The 17,546-nt window shown below is 45.3% G+C and overlaps 2 protein-coding genes across 2 annotated transcripts in view; both read left to right on the top strand.

Moving 5' to 3' along the window:
* Nucleotides 1–17,546, top strand: part of LOC310813378 (collagen alpha-3(VI) chain-like) — a 92,367-nt gene that overhangs the window by 50,751 nt on the left and 24,070 nt on the right. The gene's annotated exons all lie outside the window — the stretch shown is intronic.
* LOC310812677 (collagen alpha-3(VI) chain-like) lies at nucleotides 29–17,392 on the top strand (the record flags this gene model as incomplete). The annotated part of the gene is made up of 21 exons (XM_083681331.1): nucleotides 29–548; nucleotides 698–1,297; nucleotides 1,579–2,178; nucleotides 2,325–2,921; nucleotides 3,071–3,670; nucleotides 3,952–4,551; nucleotides 4,698–5,294; nucleotides 5,444–6,043; nucleotides 6,325–6,924; nucleotides 7,071–7,667; nucleotides 7,817–8,416; nucleotides 8,698–9,297; nucleotides 9,444–10,040; nucleotides 10,190–10,789; nucleotides 11,071–11,670; nucleotides 11,817–12,385; nucleotides 13,559–13,988; nucleotides 14,639–15,057; nucleotides 15,737–16,340; nucleotides 16,602–17,210; nucleotides 17,361–17,392. 21 exons carry the CDS (start codon nucleotides 29–31, stop codon nucleotides 17,390–17,392), a joined length of 11,571 nt encoding a protein of 3,856 aa, XP_083537457.1.

Below are 17,546 nucleotides of genomic sequence, written 5' to 3'. Positions count from 1 at the left end.
TGATGGCACAAGGAATGGATTCCCAGCAATGTGTGACTTTGTTCAGAAAGTGGTGGAGAACCTCAATGTGGAGGAGAACAAAGACCGTGTTTCTGTGGTCCAGTACAGTAGAGATCAACAAGTCCATTTCTATCTGAACACTTACCACACAAAGGAGGAAATTCTTGACACTGTTAGAGTCCTGAGGCACAAAGGAGGTAGACCCCTGAACACCGGGGCAGCTCTCCAGTACGTGAGGGATAACGTCTTCACTGCCTCCTCTGGTAGCAGACGCCAAGAGGCCGTCCCTCAGTTACTGATTCTGCTGAGTGGCGGGCGGTCCAGTGATAATGTTGATACTCCAGCCTCTGCCCTCAAAGAGAGTGGCGTCTTGATATTTGGCATTGGAACCAGAAATTCCAGCAGAGAGGTTGAAAAGATTGTCACTGGTCCTAGTTATGCCCAATCTGTGTCTGAATTCTCTGACCTCCCCACTGTCCAGCAGCAGTTTTTCTCCTCGCTCAAAACTGTACTTGTTGAGGTGACACCCACAACCCCAACATTCATAGGTAAGCTTATGTGGATAATCCTTTAGGCATTTCTGAAATATCTCTTGGGATATGTCAGAAAAGTAAAATAACACACACACATATTTCATACTCAGGTTCAATGAAAAAATGTTGACATGATTTTCTCTTTTTATTTCTAATACTCCTAGTGGAGCAAACAACCGCCAGAAAGGATGTGGTATTCCTTCTGGATGGTTCCGATGGTACAAGGAATGGATTCCCAGCAATGCGTGACTTTGTTCAGAGAATGGTGGAGAAACTCAATGTGGAGGAGAACAAAGACCGTGTTTCTGTGGTTCAGTACAGTAGAGATCAACATGTCAATTTCTATCTGAACACTTACAACACAAAGGAGGAAATTCTTGACACTGTTAGAGGCCTGAGGCACAAAGGAGGTAGACCCCTCAACACCGGGGCAGCTCTCCAGTACGTGAGGGACAATGTCCTTACTGCCTCCTCTGGAAGCAGACGCCAAGAGGGCGTCCCTCAGATACTGATTGTGCTGAGTGGTGGAAGGTCCGTTGACAATGTAGATACACCGGCATCTGCTCTCAAGGAACTTGGGGTCTTGGTGTTTGCAATTGGAACAAGGGGCTCTGATGGCAGAGAATTGCAGAAGATATCCTCTGAACCTAGTCATGCTCTCTCAGTGTCTGAATTCACTGACCTCCCCAATGTCCAAGAGCAGCTACTTTTTGCCGTGAGCACAGTCGGTGTACAGGGCACCCCCACGACACCAACAGTAATAGGTAAGACATTTACGTAACACTTTACACTGTCCTTACTACAGTGTAATTACACGTGGAATTCAAAGTCTAACCAATATTGGAAAAATGTACAGTCTTGATCATTTCCATTTCCATTGAGGCCTTCCTTAATGATTCCATTTTAGATGTATAGCTCTGTAGCAATGTTCCCTAGCATAAGTACGGGGAAAGGGGTGACTCCTATGTGACCATAGTAGCTTTTTCCTGTATGTTCCGGATGCAGCATGTAATTTGACTCTCTTTCAAACTTTGATATTCCGTAGTTGAGCATCGGGCTCCCAGGAGGGATGTTGTGTTCTTGCTGGATGGCACTGATGCCACTAGGAATGGATTCCCAGCCATGCTTGACTTTGTCCAAAGAGTAGTGGAGACACTCAATGTGGATGAGAACAAAGATCGCGTCTCAGTGGTTCAGTACAGCAGAGATCCAGCCGCACAATTCTATCTGAACACATACACAACAAAGGGAGAGGTTCTTGACACTGTCAGAGGTCTGAGGCACAAAGGCGGGAGACCCCTCAACACTGGGGCAGCTCTTCACTATTTGAGGGACAATGTCTTCACTGTGTCTGCTGGAAGTAGGCGCCTGGAAGGTGTTCCACAGATTCTGATACTGCTGAGTGGTGGAAGGTCTTCTGACAATGTTGACACACCAGCCTCTGCTCTGAAGGAGCTCGGGGTCTTGGTCTTTGGAATTGGAACAAGGAGCTCTGATAGCAGAGAATTGCAGAAGATATCACATGATCCCAGTTATGCTCTGTCTGTGTCTGACTTCACTGACCTTCCCAGTGTCCAACAGCAACTCCTGTCCTCAGTGGAGGCAGTGGGAATTGAAGTTACTCCAGAATCAACAACAGTGTTAGGTATGTCTCCTCATATTGCCACCGATCATGTCATGAATACAGACAGCAACAAGTCAGTTGGGCCTTGATCACCATTGGGTGTTAGCGTTTCACTGGGCCTTTAACACCACATTTATTTCATTGATATAATCTCTCTGTTTTCTCAGTTGATCATGACCCCGCCAGAAAGGATGTGGTATTCCTTTTGGATGGTTCTGATGGCACAAGGAATGGATTCCCAGCAATGCGTGACTTTGTTCAGAAAGTGGTGGAGAACCTCAATGTGGAGGAGAACAAAGACCGTGTTTCTGTGGTCCAGTACAGTAGAGATCAACAAGTCCATTTCTATCTGAACACTTACCACACAAAGGAGGAAATTCTTGACACTGTTAGAGTCCTGAGGCACAAAGGAGGTAGACCCCTGAACACCGGGGCAGCTCTCCAGTACGTGAGGGATAACGTCTTCACTGCCTCCTCTGGTAGCAGACGCCAAGAGGCCGTCCCTCAGTTACTGATTCTGCTGAGTGGCGGGCGGTCCAGTGATAATGTTGATACTCCAGCCTCTGCCCTCAAAGAGAGTGGCGTCTTGATATTTGGCATTGGAACCAGAAATTCCAGCAGAGAGGTTGAAAAGATTGTCACTGGTCCTAGTTATGCCCAATCTGTGTCTGAATTCTCTGACCTCCCCACTGTCCAGCAGCAGTTTTTCTCCTCGCTCAAAACTGTACTTGTTGAGGTGACACCCACAACCCCAACATTCATAGGTAAGCTTATGTGGATAATCCTTTAGGCATTTCTGAAATATCTCTTGGGATATGTCAGAAAAGTAAAATAACACACACACATATTTCATACTCAGGTTCAATGAAAAAATGTTGACATGATTTTCTCTTTTTATTTCTAATACTCCTAGTGGAGCAAACAACCGCCAGAAAGGATGTGGTATTCCTTCTGGATGGTTCCGATGGTACAAGGAATGGATTCCCAGCAATGCGTGACTTTGTTCAGAGAATGGTGGAGAAACTCAATGTGGAGGAGAACAAAGACCGTGTTTCTGTGGTTCAGTACAATAGAGATCAACATGTCAATTTCTATCTGAACACTTACAACACAAAGGAGGAAATTCTTGACACTGTTAGAGGCCTGAGGCACAAAGGAGGTAGACCCCTCAACACCGGGGCAGCTCTCCAGTACGTGAGGGACAATGTCCTTACTGCCTCCTCTGGAAGCAGACGCCAAGAGGGCGTCCCTCAGATACTGATTGTGCTGAGTGGTGGAAGGTCCGTTGACAATGTAGATACACCGGCATCTGCTCTCAAGGAACTTGGGGTCTTGGTGTTTGCAATTGGAACAAGGGGCTCTGATGGCAGAGAATTGCAGAAGATATCCTCTGAACCTAGTCATGCTCTCTCAGTGTCTGAATTCACTGACCTCCCCAATGTCCAAGAGCAGCTACTTTTTGCCGTGAGCACAGTCGGTGTACAGGGCACCCCCACGACACCAACAGTAATAGGTAAGACATTTACGTAACACTTTACACTGTCCTTACTACAGTGTAATTACACGTGGAATTCAAAGTCTAACCAATATTGGAAAAATGTACAGTCTTGATCATTTCCATTTCCATTGAGGCCTTCCTTAATGATTCCATTTTAGATGTATAGCTCTGTAGCAATGTTCCCTAGCATAAGTACGGGGAAAGGGGTGACTCCTATGTGACCATAGTAGCTTTTTCCTGTATGTTCCGGATGCAGCATGTAATTTGACTCTCTTTCAAACTTTGATATTCCGTAGTTGAGCATCGGGCTCCCAGGAGGGATGTTGTGTTCTTGCTGGATGGCACTGATGCCACTAGGAATGGATTCCCAGCCATGCTTGACTTTGTCCAAAGAGTAGTGGAGACACTCAATGTGGATGAGAACAAAGATCGCGTCTCAGTGGTTCAGTACAGCAGAGATCCAGCCGCACAATTCTATCTGAACACATACACAACAAAGGGAGAGGTTCTTGACACTGTCAGAGGTCTGAGGCACAAAGGCGGGAGACCCCTCAACACTGGGGCAGCTCTTCACTATGTGAGGGACAATGTCTTCACTGTGTCTGCTGGAAGTAGGCGCCTGGAAGGTGTTCCACAGATTCTGATACTGCTGAGTGGTGGAAGGTCTTCTGACAATGTTGACACACCAGCCTCTGCTCTGAAGGAGCTCGGGGTCTTGGTCTTTGGAATTGGAACAAGGAGCTCTGATAGCAGAGAATTGCAGAGGATATCACATGATCCCAGTTATGCTCTGTCTGTGTCTGACTTCACTGACCTTCCCAGTGTCCAACAGCAACTCCTGTCCTCAGTGGAGGCAGTGGGAATTGAAGTTACTCCAGAATCAACAACAGTGTTAGGTATGTCTCCTCATATTGCCACCGATCATGTCATGAATACAGACAGCAACAAGTCAGTTGGGCCTTGATCACCATTGGGTGTTAGCGTTTCACTGGGCCTTTAACACCACATTTATTTCATTGATATAATCTCTCTGTTTTCTCAGTTGATCATGACCCCGCCAGAAAGGATGTGGTATTCCTTTTGGATGGTTCTGATGGCACAAGGAATGGATTCCCAGCAATGCGTGACTTTGTTCAGAAAGTGGTGGAGAACCTCAATGTGGAGGAGAACAAAGACCGTGTTTCTGTGGTCCAGTACAGTAGAGATCAACAAGTCCATTTCTATCTGAACACTTACCACACAAAGGAGGAAATTCTTGACACTGTTAGAGTCCTGAGGCACAAAGGAGGTAGACCCCTGAACACCGGGGCAGCTCTCCAGTACGTGAGGGATAACGTCTTCACTGCCTCCTCTGGTAGCAGACGCCAAGAGGCCGTCCCTCAGTTACTGATTCTGCTGAGTGGCGGGCGGTCCAGTGATAATGTTGATACTCCAGCCTCTGCCCTCAAAGAGAGTGGCGTCTTGATATTTGGCATTGGAACCAGAAATTCCAGCAGAGAGGTTGAAAAGATTGTCACTGGTCCTAGTTATGCCCAATCTGTGTCTGAATTCTCTGACCTCCCCACTGTCCAGCAGCAGTTTTTCTCCTCGCTCAAAACTGTACTTGTTGAGGTGACACCCACAACCCCAACATTCATAGGTAAGCTTATGTGGATAATCCTTTAGGCATTTCTGAAATATCTCTTGGGATATGTCAGAAAAGTAAAATAACACACACACATATTTCATACTCAGGTTCAATGAAAAAATGTTGACATGATTTTCTCTTTTTATTTCTAATACTCCTAGTGGAGCAAACAACCGCCAGAAAGGATGTGGTATTCCTTCTGGATGGTTCCGATGGTACAAGGAATGGATTCCCAGCAATGCGTGACTTTGTTCAGAGAATGGTGGAGAAACTCAATGTGGAGGAGAACAAAGACCGTGTTTCTGTGGTTCAGTACAGTAGAGATCAACATGTCAATTTCTATCTGAACACTTACAACACAAAGGAGGAAATTCTTGACACTGTTAGAGGCCTGAGGCACAAAGGAGGTAGACCCCTCAACACCGGGGCAGCTCTCCAGTACGTGAGGGACAATGTCCTTACTGCCTCCTCTGGAAGCAGACGCCAAGAGGGCGTCCCTCAGATACTGATTGTGCTGAGTGGTGGAAGGTCCGTTGACAATGTAGATACACCGGCATCTGCTCTCAAGGAACTTGGGGTCTTGGTGTTTGCAATTGGAACAAGGGGCTCTGATGGCAGAGAATTGCAGAAGATATCCTCTGAACCTAGTCATGCTCTCTCAGTGTCTGAATTCACTGACCTCCCCAATGTCCAAGAGCAGCTACTTTTTGCCGTGAGCACAGTCGGTGTACAGGGCACCCCCACGACACCAACAGTAATAGGTAAGACATTTACGTAACACTTTACACTGTCCTTACTACAGTGTAATTACACGTGGAATTCAAAGTCTAACCAATATTGGAAAAATGTACAGTCTTGATCATTTCCATTTCCATTGAGGCCTTCCTTAATGATTCCATTTTAGATGTATAGCTCTGTAGCAATGTTCCCTAGCATAAGTACGGGGAAAGGGGTGACTCCTATGTGACCATAGTAGCTTTTTCCTGTATGTTCCGGATGCAGCATGTAATTTGACTCTCTTTCAAACTTTGATATTCCGTAGTTGAGCATCGGGCTCCCAGGAGGGATGTTGTGTTCTTGCTGGATGGCACTGATGCCACTAGGAATGGATTCCCAGCCATGCTTGACTTTGTCCAAAGAGTAGTGGAGACACTCAATGTGGATGAGAACAAAGATCGCGTCTCAGTGGTTCAGTACAGCAGAGATCCAGCCGCACAATTCTATCTGAACACATACACAACAAAGGGAGAGGTTCTTGACACTGTCAGAGGTCTGAGGCACAAAGGCGGGAGACCCCTCAACACTGGGGCAGCTCTTCACTATTTGAGGGACAATGTCTTCACTGTGTCTGCTGGAAGTAGGCGCCTGGAAGGTGTTCCACAGATTCTGATACTGCTGAGTGGTGGAAGGTCTTCTGACAATGTTGACACACCAGCCTCTGCTCTGAAGGAGCTCGGGGTCTTGGTCTTTGGAATTGGAACAAGGAGCTCTGATAGCAGAGAATTGCAGAAGATATCACATGATCCCAGTTATGCTCTGTCTGTGTCTGACTTCACTGACCTTCCCAGTGTCCAACAGCAACTCCTGTCCTCAGTGGAGGCAGTGGGAATTGAAGTTACTCCAGAATCAACAACAGTGTTAGGTATGTCTCCTCATATTGCCACCGATCATGTCATGAATACAGACAGCAACAAGTCAGTTGGGCCTTGATCACCATTGGGTGTTAGCGTTTCACTGGGCCTTTAACACCACATTTATTTCATTGATATAATCTCTCTGTTTTCTCAGTTGATCATGACCCCGCCAGAAAGGATGTGGTATTCCTTTTGGATGGTTCTGATGGCACAAGGAATGGATTCCCAGCAATGCGTGACTTTGTTCAGAAAGTGGTGGAGAACCTCAATGTGGAGGAGAACAAAGACCGTGTTTCTGTGGTCCAGTACAGTAGAGATCAACAAGTCCATTTCTATCTGAACACTTACCACACAAAGGAGGAAATTCTTGACACTGTTAGAGTCCTGAGGCACAAAGGAGGTAGACCCCTGAACACCGGGGCAGCTCTCCAGTACGTGAGGGATAACGTCTTCACTGCCTCCTCTGGTAGCAGACGCCAAGAGGCCGTCCCTCAGTTACTGATTCTGCTGAGTGGCGGGCGGTCCAGTGATAATGTTGATACTCCAGCCTCTGCCCTCAAAGAGAGTGGCGTCTTGATATTTGGCATTGGAACCAGAAATTCCAGCAGAGAGGTTGAAAAGATTGTCACTGGTCCTAGTTATGCCCAATCTGTGTCTGAATTCTCTGACCTCCCCACTGTCCAGCAGCAGTTTTTCTCCTCGCTCAAAACTGTACTTGTTGAGGTGACACCCACAACCCCAACATTCATAGGTAAGCTTATGTGGATAATCCTTTAGGCATTTCTGAAATATCTCTTGGGATATGTCAGAAAAGTAAAATAACACACACACATATTTCATACTCAGGTTCAATGAAAAAATGTTGACATGATTTTCTCTTTTTATTTCTAATACTCCTAGTGGAGCAAACAACCACCAGAAAGGATGTGGTATTCCTTCTGGATGGTTCCGATGGTACAAGGAATGGATTCCCAGCAATGCGTGACTTTGTTCAGAGAATGGTGGAGAAACTCAATGTGGAGGAGAACAAAGACCGTGTTTCTGTGGTTCAGTACAGTAGAGATCAACATGTCAATTTCTATCTGAACACTTACAACACAAAGGAGGAAATTCTTGACACTGTTAGAGGCCTGAGGCACAAAGGAGGTAGACCCCTCAACACCGGGGCAGCTCTCCAGTACGTGAGGGACAATGTCCTTACTGCCTCCTCTGGAAGCAGACGCCAAGAGGGCGTCCCTCAGATACTGATTGTGCTGAGTGGTGGAAGGTCCGTTGACAATGTAGATACACCGGCATCTGCTCTCAAGGAACTTGGGGTCTTGGTGTTTGCAATTGGAACAAGGGGCTCTGATGGCAGAGAATTGCAGAAGATATCCTCTGAACCTAGTCATGCTCTCTCAGTGTCTGAATTCACTGACCTCCCCAATGTCCAAGAGCAGCTACTTTTTGCCGTGAGCACAGTCGGTGTACAGGGCACCCCCACGACACCAACAGTAATAGGTAAGACATTTACGTAACACTTTACACTGTCCTTACTACAGTGTAATTACACGTGGAATTCAAAGTCTAACCAATATTGGAAAAATGTACAGTCTTGATCATTTCCATTTCCATTGAGGCCTTCCTTAATGATTCCATTTTAGATGTATAGCTCTGTAGCAATGTTCCCTAGCATAAGTACGGGGAAAGGGGTGACTCCTATGTGACCATAGTAGCTTTTTCCTGTATGTTCCGGATGCAGCATGTAATTTGACTCTCTTTCAAACTTTGATATTCCGTAGTTGAGCATCGGGCTCCCAGGAGGGATGTTGTGTTCTTGCTGGATGGCACTGATGCCACTAGGAATGGATTCCCAGCCATGCTTGACTTTGTCCAAAGAGTAGTGGAGACACTCAATGTGGATGAGAACAAAGATCGCGTCTCAGTGGTTCAGTACAGCAGAGATCCAGCCGCACAATTCTATCTGAACACATACACAACAAAGGGAGAGGTTCTTGACACTGTCAGAGGTCTGAGGCACAAAGGCGGGAGACCCCTCAACACTGGGGCAGCTCTTCACTATGTGAGGGACAATGTCTTCACTGTGTCTGCTGGAAGTAGGCGCCTGGAAGGTGTTCCACAGATTCTGATACTGCTGAGTGGTGGAAGGTCTTCTGACAATGTTGACACACCAGCCTCTGCTCTGAAGGAGCTCGGGGTCTTGGTCTTTGGAATTGGAACAAGGAGCTCTGATAGCAGAGAATTGCAGAGGATATCACATGATCCCAGTTATGCTCTGTCTGTGTCTGACTTCACTGACCTTCCCAGTGTCCAACAGCAACTCCTGTCCTCAGTGGAGGCAGTGGGAATTGAAGTTACTCCAGAATCAACAACAGTGTTAGGTATGTCTCCTCATATTGCCACCGATCATGTCATGAATACAGACAGCAACAAGTCAGTTGGGCCTTGATCACCATTGGGTGTTAGCGTTTCACTGGGCCTTTAACACCACATTTATTTCATTGATATAATCTCTCTGTTTTCTCAGTTGATCATGACCCCGCCAGAAAGGATGTGGTATTCCTTTTGGATGGTTCTGATGGCACAAGGAATGGATTCCCAGCAATGCGTGACTTTGTTCAGAAAGTGGTGGAGAACCTCAATGTGGAGGAGAACAAAGACCGTGTTTCTGTGGTCCAGTACAGTAGAGATCAACAAGTCCATTTCTATCTGAACACTTACCACACAAAGGAGGAAATTCTTGACACTGTTAGAGTCCTGAGGCACAAAGGAGGTAGACCCCTGAACACCGGGGCAGCTCTCCAGTACGTGAGGGATAACGTCTTCACTGCCTCCTCTGGTAGCAGACGCCAAGAGGCCGTCCCTCAGTTACTGATTCTGCTGAGTGGCGGGCGGTCCAGTGATAATGTTGATACTCCAGCCTCTGCCCTCAAAGAGAGTGGCGTCTTGATATTTGGCATTGGAACCAGAAATTCCAGCAGAGAGGTTGAAAAGATTGTCACTGGTCCTAGTTATGCCCAATCTGTGTCTGAATTCTCTGACCTCCCCACTGTCCAGCAGCAGTTTTTCTCCTCGCTCAAAACTGTACTTGTTGAGGTGACACCCACAACCCCAACATTCATAGGTAAGCTTATGTGGATAATCCTTTAGGCATTTCTGAAATATCTCTTGGGATATGTCAGAAAAGTAAAATAACACACACACATATTTCATACTCAGGTTCAATGAAAAAATGTTGACATGATTTTCTCTTTTTATTTCTAATACTCCTAGTGGAGCAAACAACCGCCAGAAAGGATGTGGTATTCCTTCTGGATGGTTCCGATGGTACAAGGAATGGATTCCCAGCAATGCGTGACTTTGTTCAGAGAATGGTGGAGAAACTCAATGTGGAGGAGAACAAAGACCGTGTTTCTGTGGTTCAGTACAGTAGAGATCAACATGTCAATTTCTATCTGAACACTTACAACACAAAGGAGGAAATTCTTGACACTGTTAGAGGCCTGAGGCACAAAGGAGGTAGACCCCTCAACACCGGGGCAGCTCTCCAGTACGTGAGGGACAATGTCCTTACTGCCTCCTCTGGAAGCAGACGCCAAGAGGGCGTCCCTCAGATACTGATTGTGCTGAGTGGTGGAAGGTCCGTTGACAATGTAGATACACCGGCATCTGCTCTCAAGGAACTTGGGGTCTTGGTGTTTGCAATTGGAACAAGGGGCTCTGATGGCAGAGAATTGCAGAAGATATCCTCTGAACCTAGTCATGCTCTCTCAGTGTCTGAATTCACTGACCTCCCCAATGTCCAAGAGCAGCTACTTTTTGCCGTGAGCACAGTCGGTGTACAGGGCACCCCCACGACACCAACAGTAATAGGTAAGACATTTACGTAACACTTTACACTGTCCTTACTACAGTGTAATTACACGTGGAATTCAAAGTCTAACCAATATTGGAAAAATGTACAGTCTTGATAATTTCCATTTCCATTGAGGCCTTCCTTAATGATTCCATTTTAGATGTATAGCTCTGTAGCAATGTTCCCTAGCATAAGTACGGGGAAAGGGGTGACTCCTATGTGACCATAGTAGCTTTTTCCTGTATGTTCCGGATGCAGCATGTAATTTGACTCTCTTTCAAACTTTGATATTCCGTAGTTGAGCATCGGGCTCCCAGGAGGGATGTTGTGTTCTTGCTGGATGGCACTGATGCCACTAGGAATGGATTCCCAGCCATGCTTGACTTTGTCCAAAGAGTAGTGGAGACACTCAATGTGGATGAGAACAAAGATCGCGTCTCAGTGGTTCAGTACAGCAGAGATCCAGCCGCACAATTCTATCTGAACACATACACAACAAAGGGAGAGGTTCTTGACACTGTCAGAGGTCTGAGGCACAAAGGCGGGAGACCCCTCAACACTGGGGCAGCTCTTCACTATGTGAGGGACAATGTCTTCACTGTGTCTGCTGGAAGTAGGCGCCTGGAAGGTGTTCCACAGATTCTGATACTGCTGAGTGGTGGAAGGTCCTTTGACAATGTTGACACACCAGCCTCTGCTCTGAAGGAGCTTGGGGTCTTGGTCTTTGGAATTGGAACAAGGAGCTCTGATAGCAGAGAATTGCAGAGGATATCACATGATCCCAGTTATGCTCTGTCTGTGTCTGACTTCACTGACCTTCCCAGTGTCCAACAGCAACTCCTGTCCTCAGTGGAGGCAGTGGGAATTGAAGTTACTCCAGAATCAACAACAGTGTTAGGTATGTCTCCTCATATTGCCACCGATCATGTCATGAATACAGACAGCAACAAGTCAGTTGGGCCTTGATCACCATTGGGTGTTAGCGTTTCATTGGGCCTTTAACACCACATTTATTTCATTGATATAATCTCTTTGTTTTCTCAGTTGATCATGACCCCGCCAGAAAGGATGTGGTATTCCTTCTGGATGGTTCTGATGGCACAAGGAATGGATTCCCAGCAATGCGTGACTTTGTTCAGAAAGTGGTGGAGAACCTCAATGTGGAGGAGAACAAAGACCGTGTTTCTGTGGTCCAGTACAGTAGAGATCAACAAGTCCATTTCTATCTGAACACTTACCACACAAAGGAGGAAATTCTTGACACTGTTAGAGTCCTGAGGCACAAAGGAGGTAGACCCCTGAACACCGGGGCAGCTCTCCAGTACGTGAGGGATAACGTCTTCACTGCCTCCTCTGGTAGCAGACGCCAAGAGGCCGTCCCTCAGTTACTGATTCTGCTGAGTGGCGGGAGGTCCAGTGATAATGTTGATACTCCAGCCTCTGCCCTCAAAGAGAGTGGCGTCTTGATATTTGGCATTGGAACCAGAAATTCCAGCAGAGAGGTTGAAAAGATTGTCACTGGTCCTAGTTATGCCCAATCTGTGTCTGAATTCTCTGACCTCCCCACTGTCCAGCAGCAGTTTTTCTCCTCGCTCAAAACTGTACTTGTTGAGGTGACACCCACAACCCCAACATTCATAGGTAAGCTTATGTGGATAATCCTTTAGGCATTTCTGAAATATCTCTTGGGATATGTCAGAAAAGTAAAATAACACACACACATATTTCATACTCAGGTTCAATGAAAAAATGTTGACATGATTTTCTCTTTTTATTTCTAATACTCCTAGTGGAGCAAACAACCGCCAGAAAGGATGTGGTATTCCTTCTGGATGGTTCCGATGGTACAAGGAATGGATTCCCAGCAATGCGTGACTTTGTTCAGAGAATGGTGGAGAAACTCAATGTGGAGGAGAACAAAGACCGTGTTTCTGTGGTTCAGTACAGTAGAGATCAACATGTCAATTTCTATTTGAACACTTACAACACAAAGGAGGAAATTCTTGACACTGTTAGAGGCCTGAGGCACAAAGGAGGTAGACCAATCAACACTGGGGCAGCTCTCCAGTACGTTAGTGACAACATCTTTACTGCCTCCTCTGGAAGCAGACATCAAGAGGGTGTCCCTCAAATACTGTTTCTGTTGAGTGGTGGGCGGTCCACTGATGATGTTGATACACCAGCCTCTACCCTGAAGGAGCATGGTGTCATGATTGTCAGCCTTGGATCACAAGGGTCAGACAGAACTGAGCTTCAGCGAATTTCTTTCAATCCAAGTTATGCTGTTTCAGTGTCTGAATTCACTGACCTCTCAAACATCCAAGAGCAGATCCTCTCTAAAGTTGACACTTTTAACATTACCTCAATCGGTAAGACGCCTTTCGTACATTTTCAGTTTAGCCATATTCAAGGCTCTTGTGTTAATATTCATGATTTTTTAAAATACTTAATATTAATTGTATTGTATCCTGATGAACATACTAATGAACCTTTCAGTATTTGCCCTTTGTGTAATTACGATATATGTTTGCTGTCTATTTAATCTGATCAGCTTTCCTATTTCAAGATGAGTTTGCAACACTTGGTAGACGTTTAAAGTTTTAGAAATCCTTTCTCTTCATGTTTATTTAATAGGAGCAAGCCTTATAGGTCCCAGAGATATTGTATTCCTTTTGGATGGTTCTGATGGCACAAGGAATGGATTCACAGCAATGCGTGATTTTATCCATAAAGTGTTGGGGAAACTCAATGTGGGACCAAACAAAGACCGTATCTCTGTGGTTCAGTACAGTAGAGATCAAGAGGCCCATTTCTATCTGAACACTTACAACACAAAGGAGGAAGTTCTTGAAACTGTTAGAGGCCTGAGGCACAGAGGAGGGAGACCCCTCAACACTGGGGCAGCCCTCCAGTACGTCAGGGACAACGTCTTTTCCGCCTCTTCTGGAAGCAGACGCCAAGAGGGCGTCCCTCAGATACTTATTCTTCTGAGTGGGGGGCGGTCCAGTGATAATGTTGGCCAAGCAGCCTTTGATTTGAAAGATCTCGGAGTTCAGAGTATCGGTGTGGCCATCAGACAGGCTGACTCCAGAGAAATACAGTCAATCACATCTGACCCTCAGCTCATCCTGCGGGCGCGGGACTTCTCAGACCTACCAGGCCTGCAATCTGAGCTTTTATCATCCATTACCCAAGTCTCCAGTCCCGGTGTTATAGGTAAATCATTTTTGTTTGCATATCACTGACACTATTGTATTAGCTTCAAGGTTTGTAATAAGTTTTGTGATGTTGTAAACTCTTTTACTGGTTTATACCAACACTTATTTGAGCAATATTTATGTTGTCTTTACTCTCCAAAATCCTGTCTGTAAGCAAAACGCTTATTTGGAAAATACCCGCCCACTGTCAATGGTGGTCCCTTTTTACAATGAAAAGTTGCTTTTTTTTTTAACTCTGATTTGCCATAAATCTTGATCATGTTTTCTGTCATATATTTCTCCTTTTCTCTTCATACGTTTTACTTTCAAAGTCTTGAATCTTCAGAAGGAATGCTTCTGTTTTACATTCAGACTTTACATTCAGAATATTGCTTTGCAATATTCCCAACTTAACTCTTAAAACTGAACCCTTCTGTTTTCCATTGCCTTTGAACACAACAATTGAGACGAGTACCTATTCCTTAAATAGGCGTCGATCTCTTCATTATAGCATCAATGTTTACTTTCATTCAGCTGCAGTTGCTCTCCAGGTAATTAGTTCATTCATTTTGAAATAATCAAGACATTATTAGTCTAAGCATAGTTTTTCTAGAGTTGACAGATTACTTCCACTAATTATGTTTGATGTGTTCTTTATCTGAAATTAAGTATCAAAAAGGGACATAGTATTCCTGCTGGATGGTTCTGACGACACTCGGAATGGATTCCCAGCGGTGCGTGATTTTGTTCAGAGAGTGGTGGAGAAACTCAATGTGGAGGAGAACAAAGATCAAGTTTCAGTGGTCCAGTACAGCAGAGATCCAGAGGTCCACTTGTATCTTAACACCTACACCACAAAGGAAGAGGTTATTGACACTGTTAGAGGTCTGAGTCATAAGGGAGGTCCGTACCGCAACACTGGAACAGCTCTCCGGTACCTTAGGGACAATGTTTTCACAGGTTCAGCTGGAAGCAGACGCCTCCTCGGTGTCCCACAGCTGTTAGTTATTCTGAGCGGAGGAAGATCCACAGACCTGATGCACCCTGCTGCTGATGCTCTGCAGAAACAGGGCATCACGGTCATCTCTGTTGGGTCCAAAGATACAAACATAGAAGACCTGCAAGCACTCTCCTTCAATCCCTCTTTGGCACTTAGGTTTTCAGAGTACTCTGAACTGTATAGGTTGGAAAAACAACTTTTGTCTTCAATGAGTATAACTGCTGAGAGAAATGCAGGGATTTTGGGTAAGGAAGAGATGTTGAACAAACTTTTTCTCTTGGCTGCTTCTTGACACTTGTGAATCCCTTTGAATCATGGGGTTGACCTTCCACTCTGTTGTCTGACATTATTATCCAATGGGAGAATAATGGATCTTATTTCTCGTGAGCTCTCCCCTTCAAGATAGACCGCTACTCCTGAATTAGCCTATATCATAGATCATTCCGCTTTTGACTCAGTATTGGACTTAATTTGCCATTGTCCTTCAATGAAAGAGAACAATGAGCCACTGTATCTACTCTTGCAATGAATGGCATGTGGTGAAACAGTGTTCAAGTTTTCCTATTTGCTTTCATACAAGTAGCATTTTGAAATGAAATGCTGGGTGATTTGTCACAATTCTTGCTTTACATCTTTCAAAGTGTCACTACTGGCTTGACTCTCACCATTTTACGCTGGAATGGTGTTCGCAAAATTTGTTTGACTTCTTTCTATTCTTTTGCTATGCCAAATGGTTATAGCATGTTATGCCCTCTCTCTGTGGCCAGAGCTGCATCTTGTTAAGTCACCATGTGATGTCCTCCTTAGTGGAAGTGCGTTTGGGACGGCGTGATGTTGTTTTCCTCATCGACGGTTCTGACGACAGCCGTAGCGGGTTTCCTGCCATGCGTGACTTCATGAGAAGAGTTGTGGAAAACCTGGACGTTGCCGAAGACAGAGACAGAGTAGCAGTGGTCCAGTTCAGCAGAGATGCAGTAGTCTACTTCCACCTGAGCTCCTATTCCACCAAGGACGTTGTCATCAGTAAGATTAGAACATTGAAGCATAAGGGAGGAAGACCACGCACAACTGGAGCAGCACTGCAGTATGTCAGGGACAACGTCTTCATTACCCTGTCTGGGAGTCGGCATCTTGAAGGGGTTCCTCAAGTACTGATACTGCTCACAGGAGGAGCATCCAGTGATAGTGTTAGACAATCGACTGCGTCACTCAGAGATCTCGGCGTTGTGAGCTTCAGCATCGGCACAGATCCTAATGGTCTTCCCGCCACAGCTTCCAACACTAACTTTGTTTTTCCCATCACTGACTTTGGAGAACTCCCCGACACATTGCTAGATGTACTGTTCACTTTGAAACACACCACTCTTATAGGTAAGTCTTCATAGTGTGATGAATGTTGTTCTTCATGTTTCACAGAATATTCTATATTTCTGTATTTTACAGATTCTTATTGTATATAGAAATTCTGTGTCAGAATTATTCATTATTCTTTTTAATTTTCAACAACATGATTATATTCTTAATTTCTTAAAAAATGGCAAAAGAACATTGGCTATGATCATTTGAAGTAAGTTCCTTTCCATTTTATGAGACATTGTGCAAAACGCAACCTACATTTATTGTTATTTGTAGCTCAACCTGAAGAGGTCAAGAGGGACGTCGTCTTTTTGGTCGATGGATCTGATGATGCTAGAAATTACTTTCCAGCTGTACGTGACTTTATACAGAGAGTAGTGGGGAGGTTCAATCTGGGGGAGAGCAAAGACAGAGTTTCTGTGGTCCAGTACAGCAGTGACGCCACAACCAATTTCTATCTCAACACCTACACAACCAAAGACAGTGTTATAAATGCAGTCAGAGGCCTCACACTCAAAGGGGGGAGACCCCTCAACACTGGGGCAGCCCTCCAGTATGTCAGAGGCAATGTCTTTACTGCCTCCTCTGGAAGCAGGCGGCTGGAGGGTGTTCCACAGATTCTCATTCTGCTTAGTGGTGAAAGGTCTAGTGATAGTGTTGGACCATGGGCGATGGCCCTGAAGCGGATCGGTGTGGTTCCTGTCAGTATTGGCTTTAACAATGCTGACTACCGGGAGATGCAGTCCATCTCAACTTCCCCCAACGAAACCTTCTCTGTCCGCGATGTGCGAAACCTCCCAAACATCCAGGCAGAGCTCTTCTCTGTTTTGTCACGAGTTGTCAGAGCCAGGTATCCTGACCCCATCACATTCACTGGTCCAGCAGGTAAGACAATGAAGAGGATGATTCCTTCAACTGAAGTGTTCAATCATCACTTGAAATTGATATTGAACACCGCTGTAAAAACATTAATCTGAAAGTTTGCATTATCCCATTTACTATGTTTTATTTATCCATAACCTTTTCCTTTAGCAGGAAAATCCATATACAAGACCAGACACACCTGATTCAGCTAATCAAGGTCTTGATGATAATTTGAATGATTCAACCAGGTGTAATAGCACTAGGCTGGTACAAAAATCATGACCCACTGCGGCTCTCCAGGACCAGGATTGAGTATCACTGCACTATATACTAAATATAATGAGCAGTGGTTGATTT

The sequence above is a fragment of the Argentina silus genome (genome assembly GCF_951799395.1).
Source record: "Argentina silus genome assembly, chromosome: 12".
Lineage (NCBI taxonomy): Eukaryota > Metazoa > Chordata > Actinopteri > Argentiniformes > Argentinidae > Argentina > Argentina silus.
Note: the sequence above shows the minus strand (reverse complement) of the source record. Positions and strands in the feature narration are given on the sequence as shown.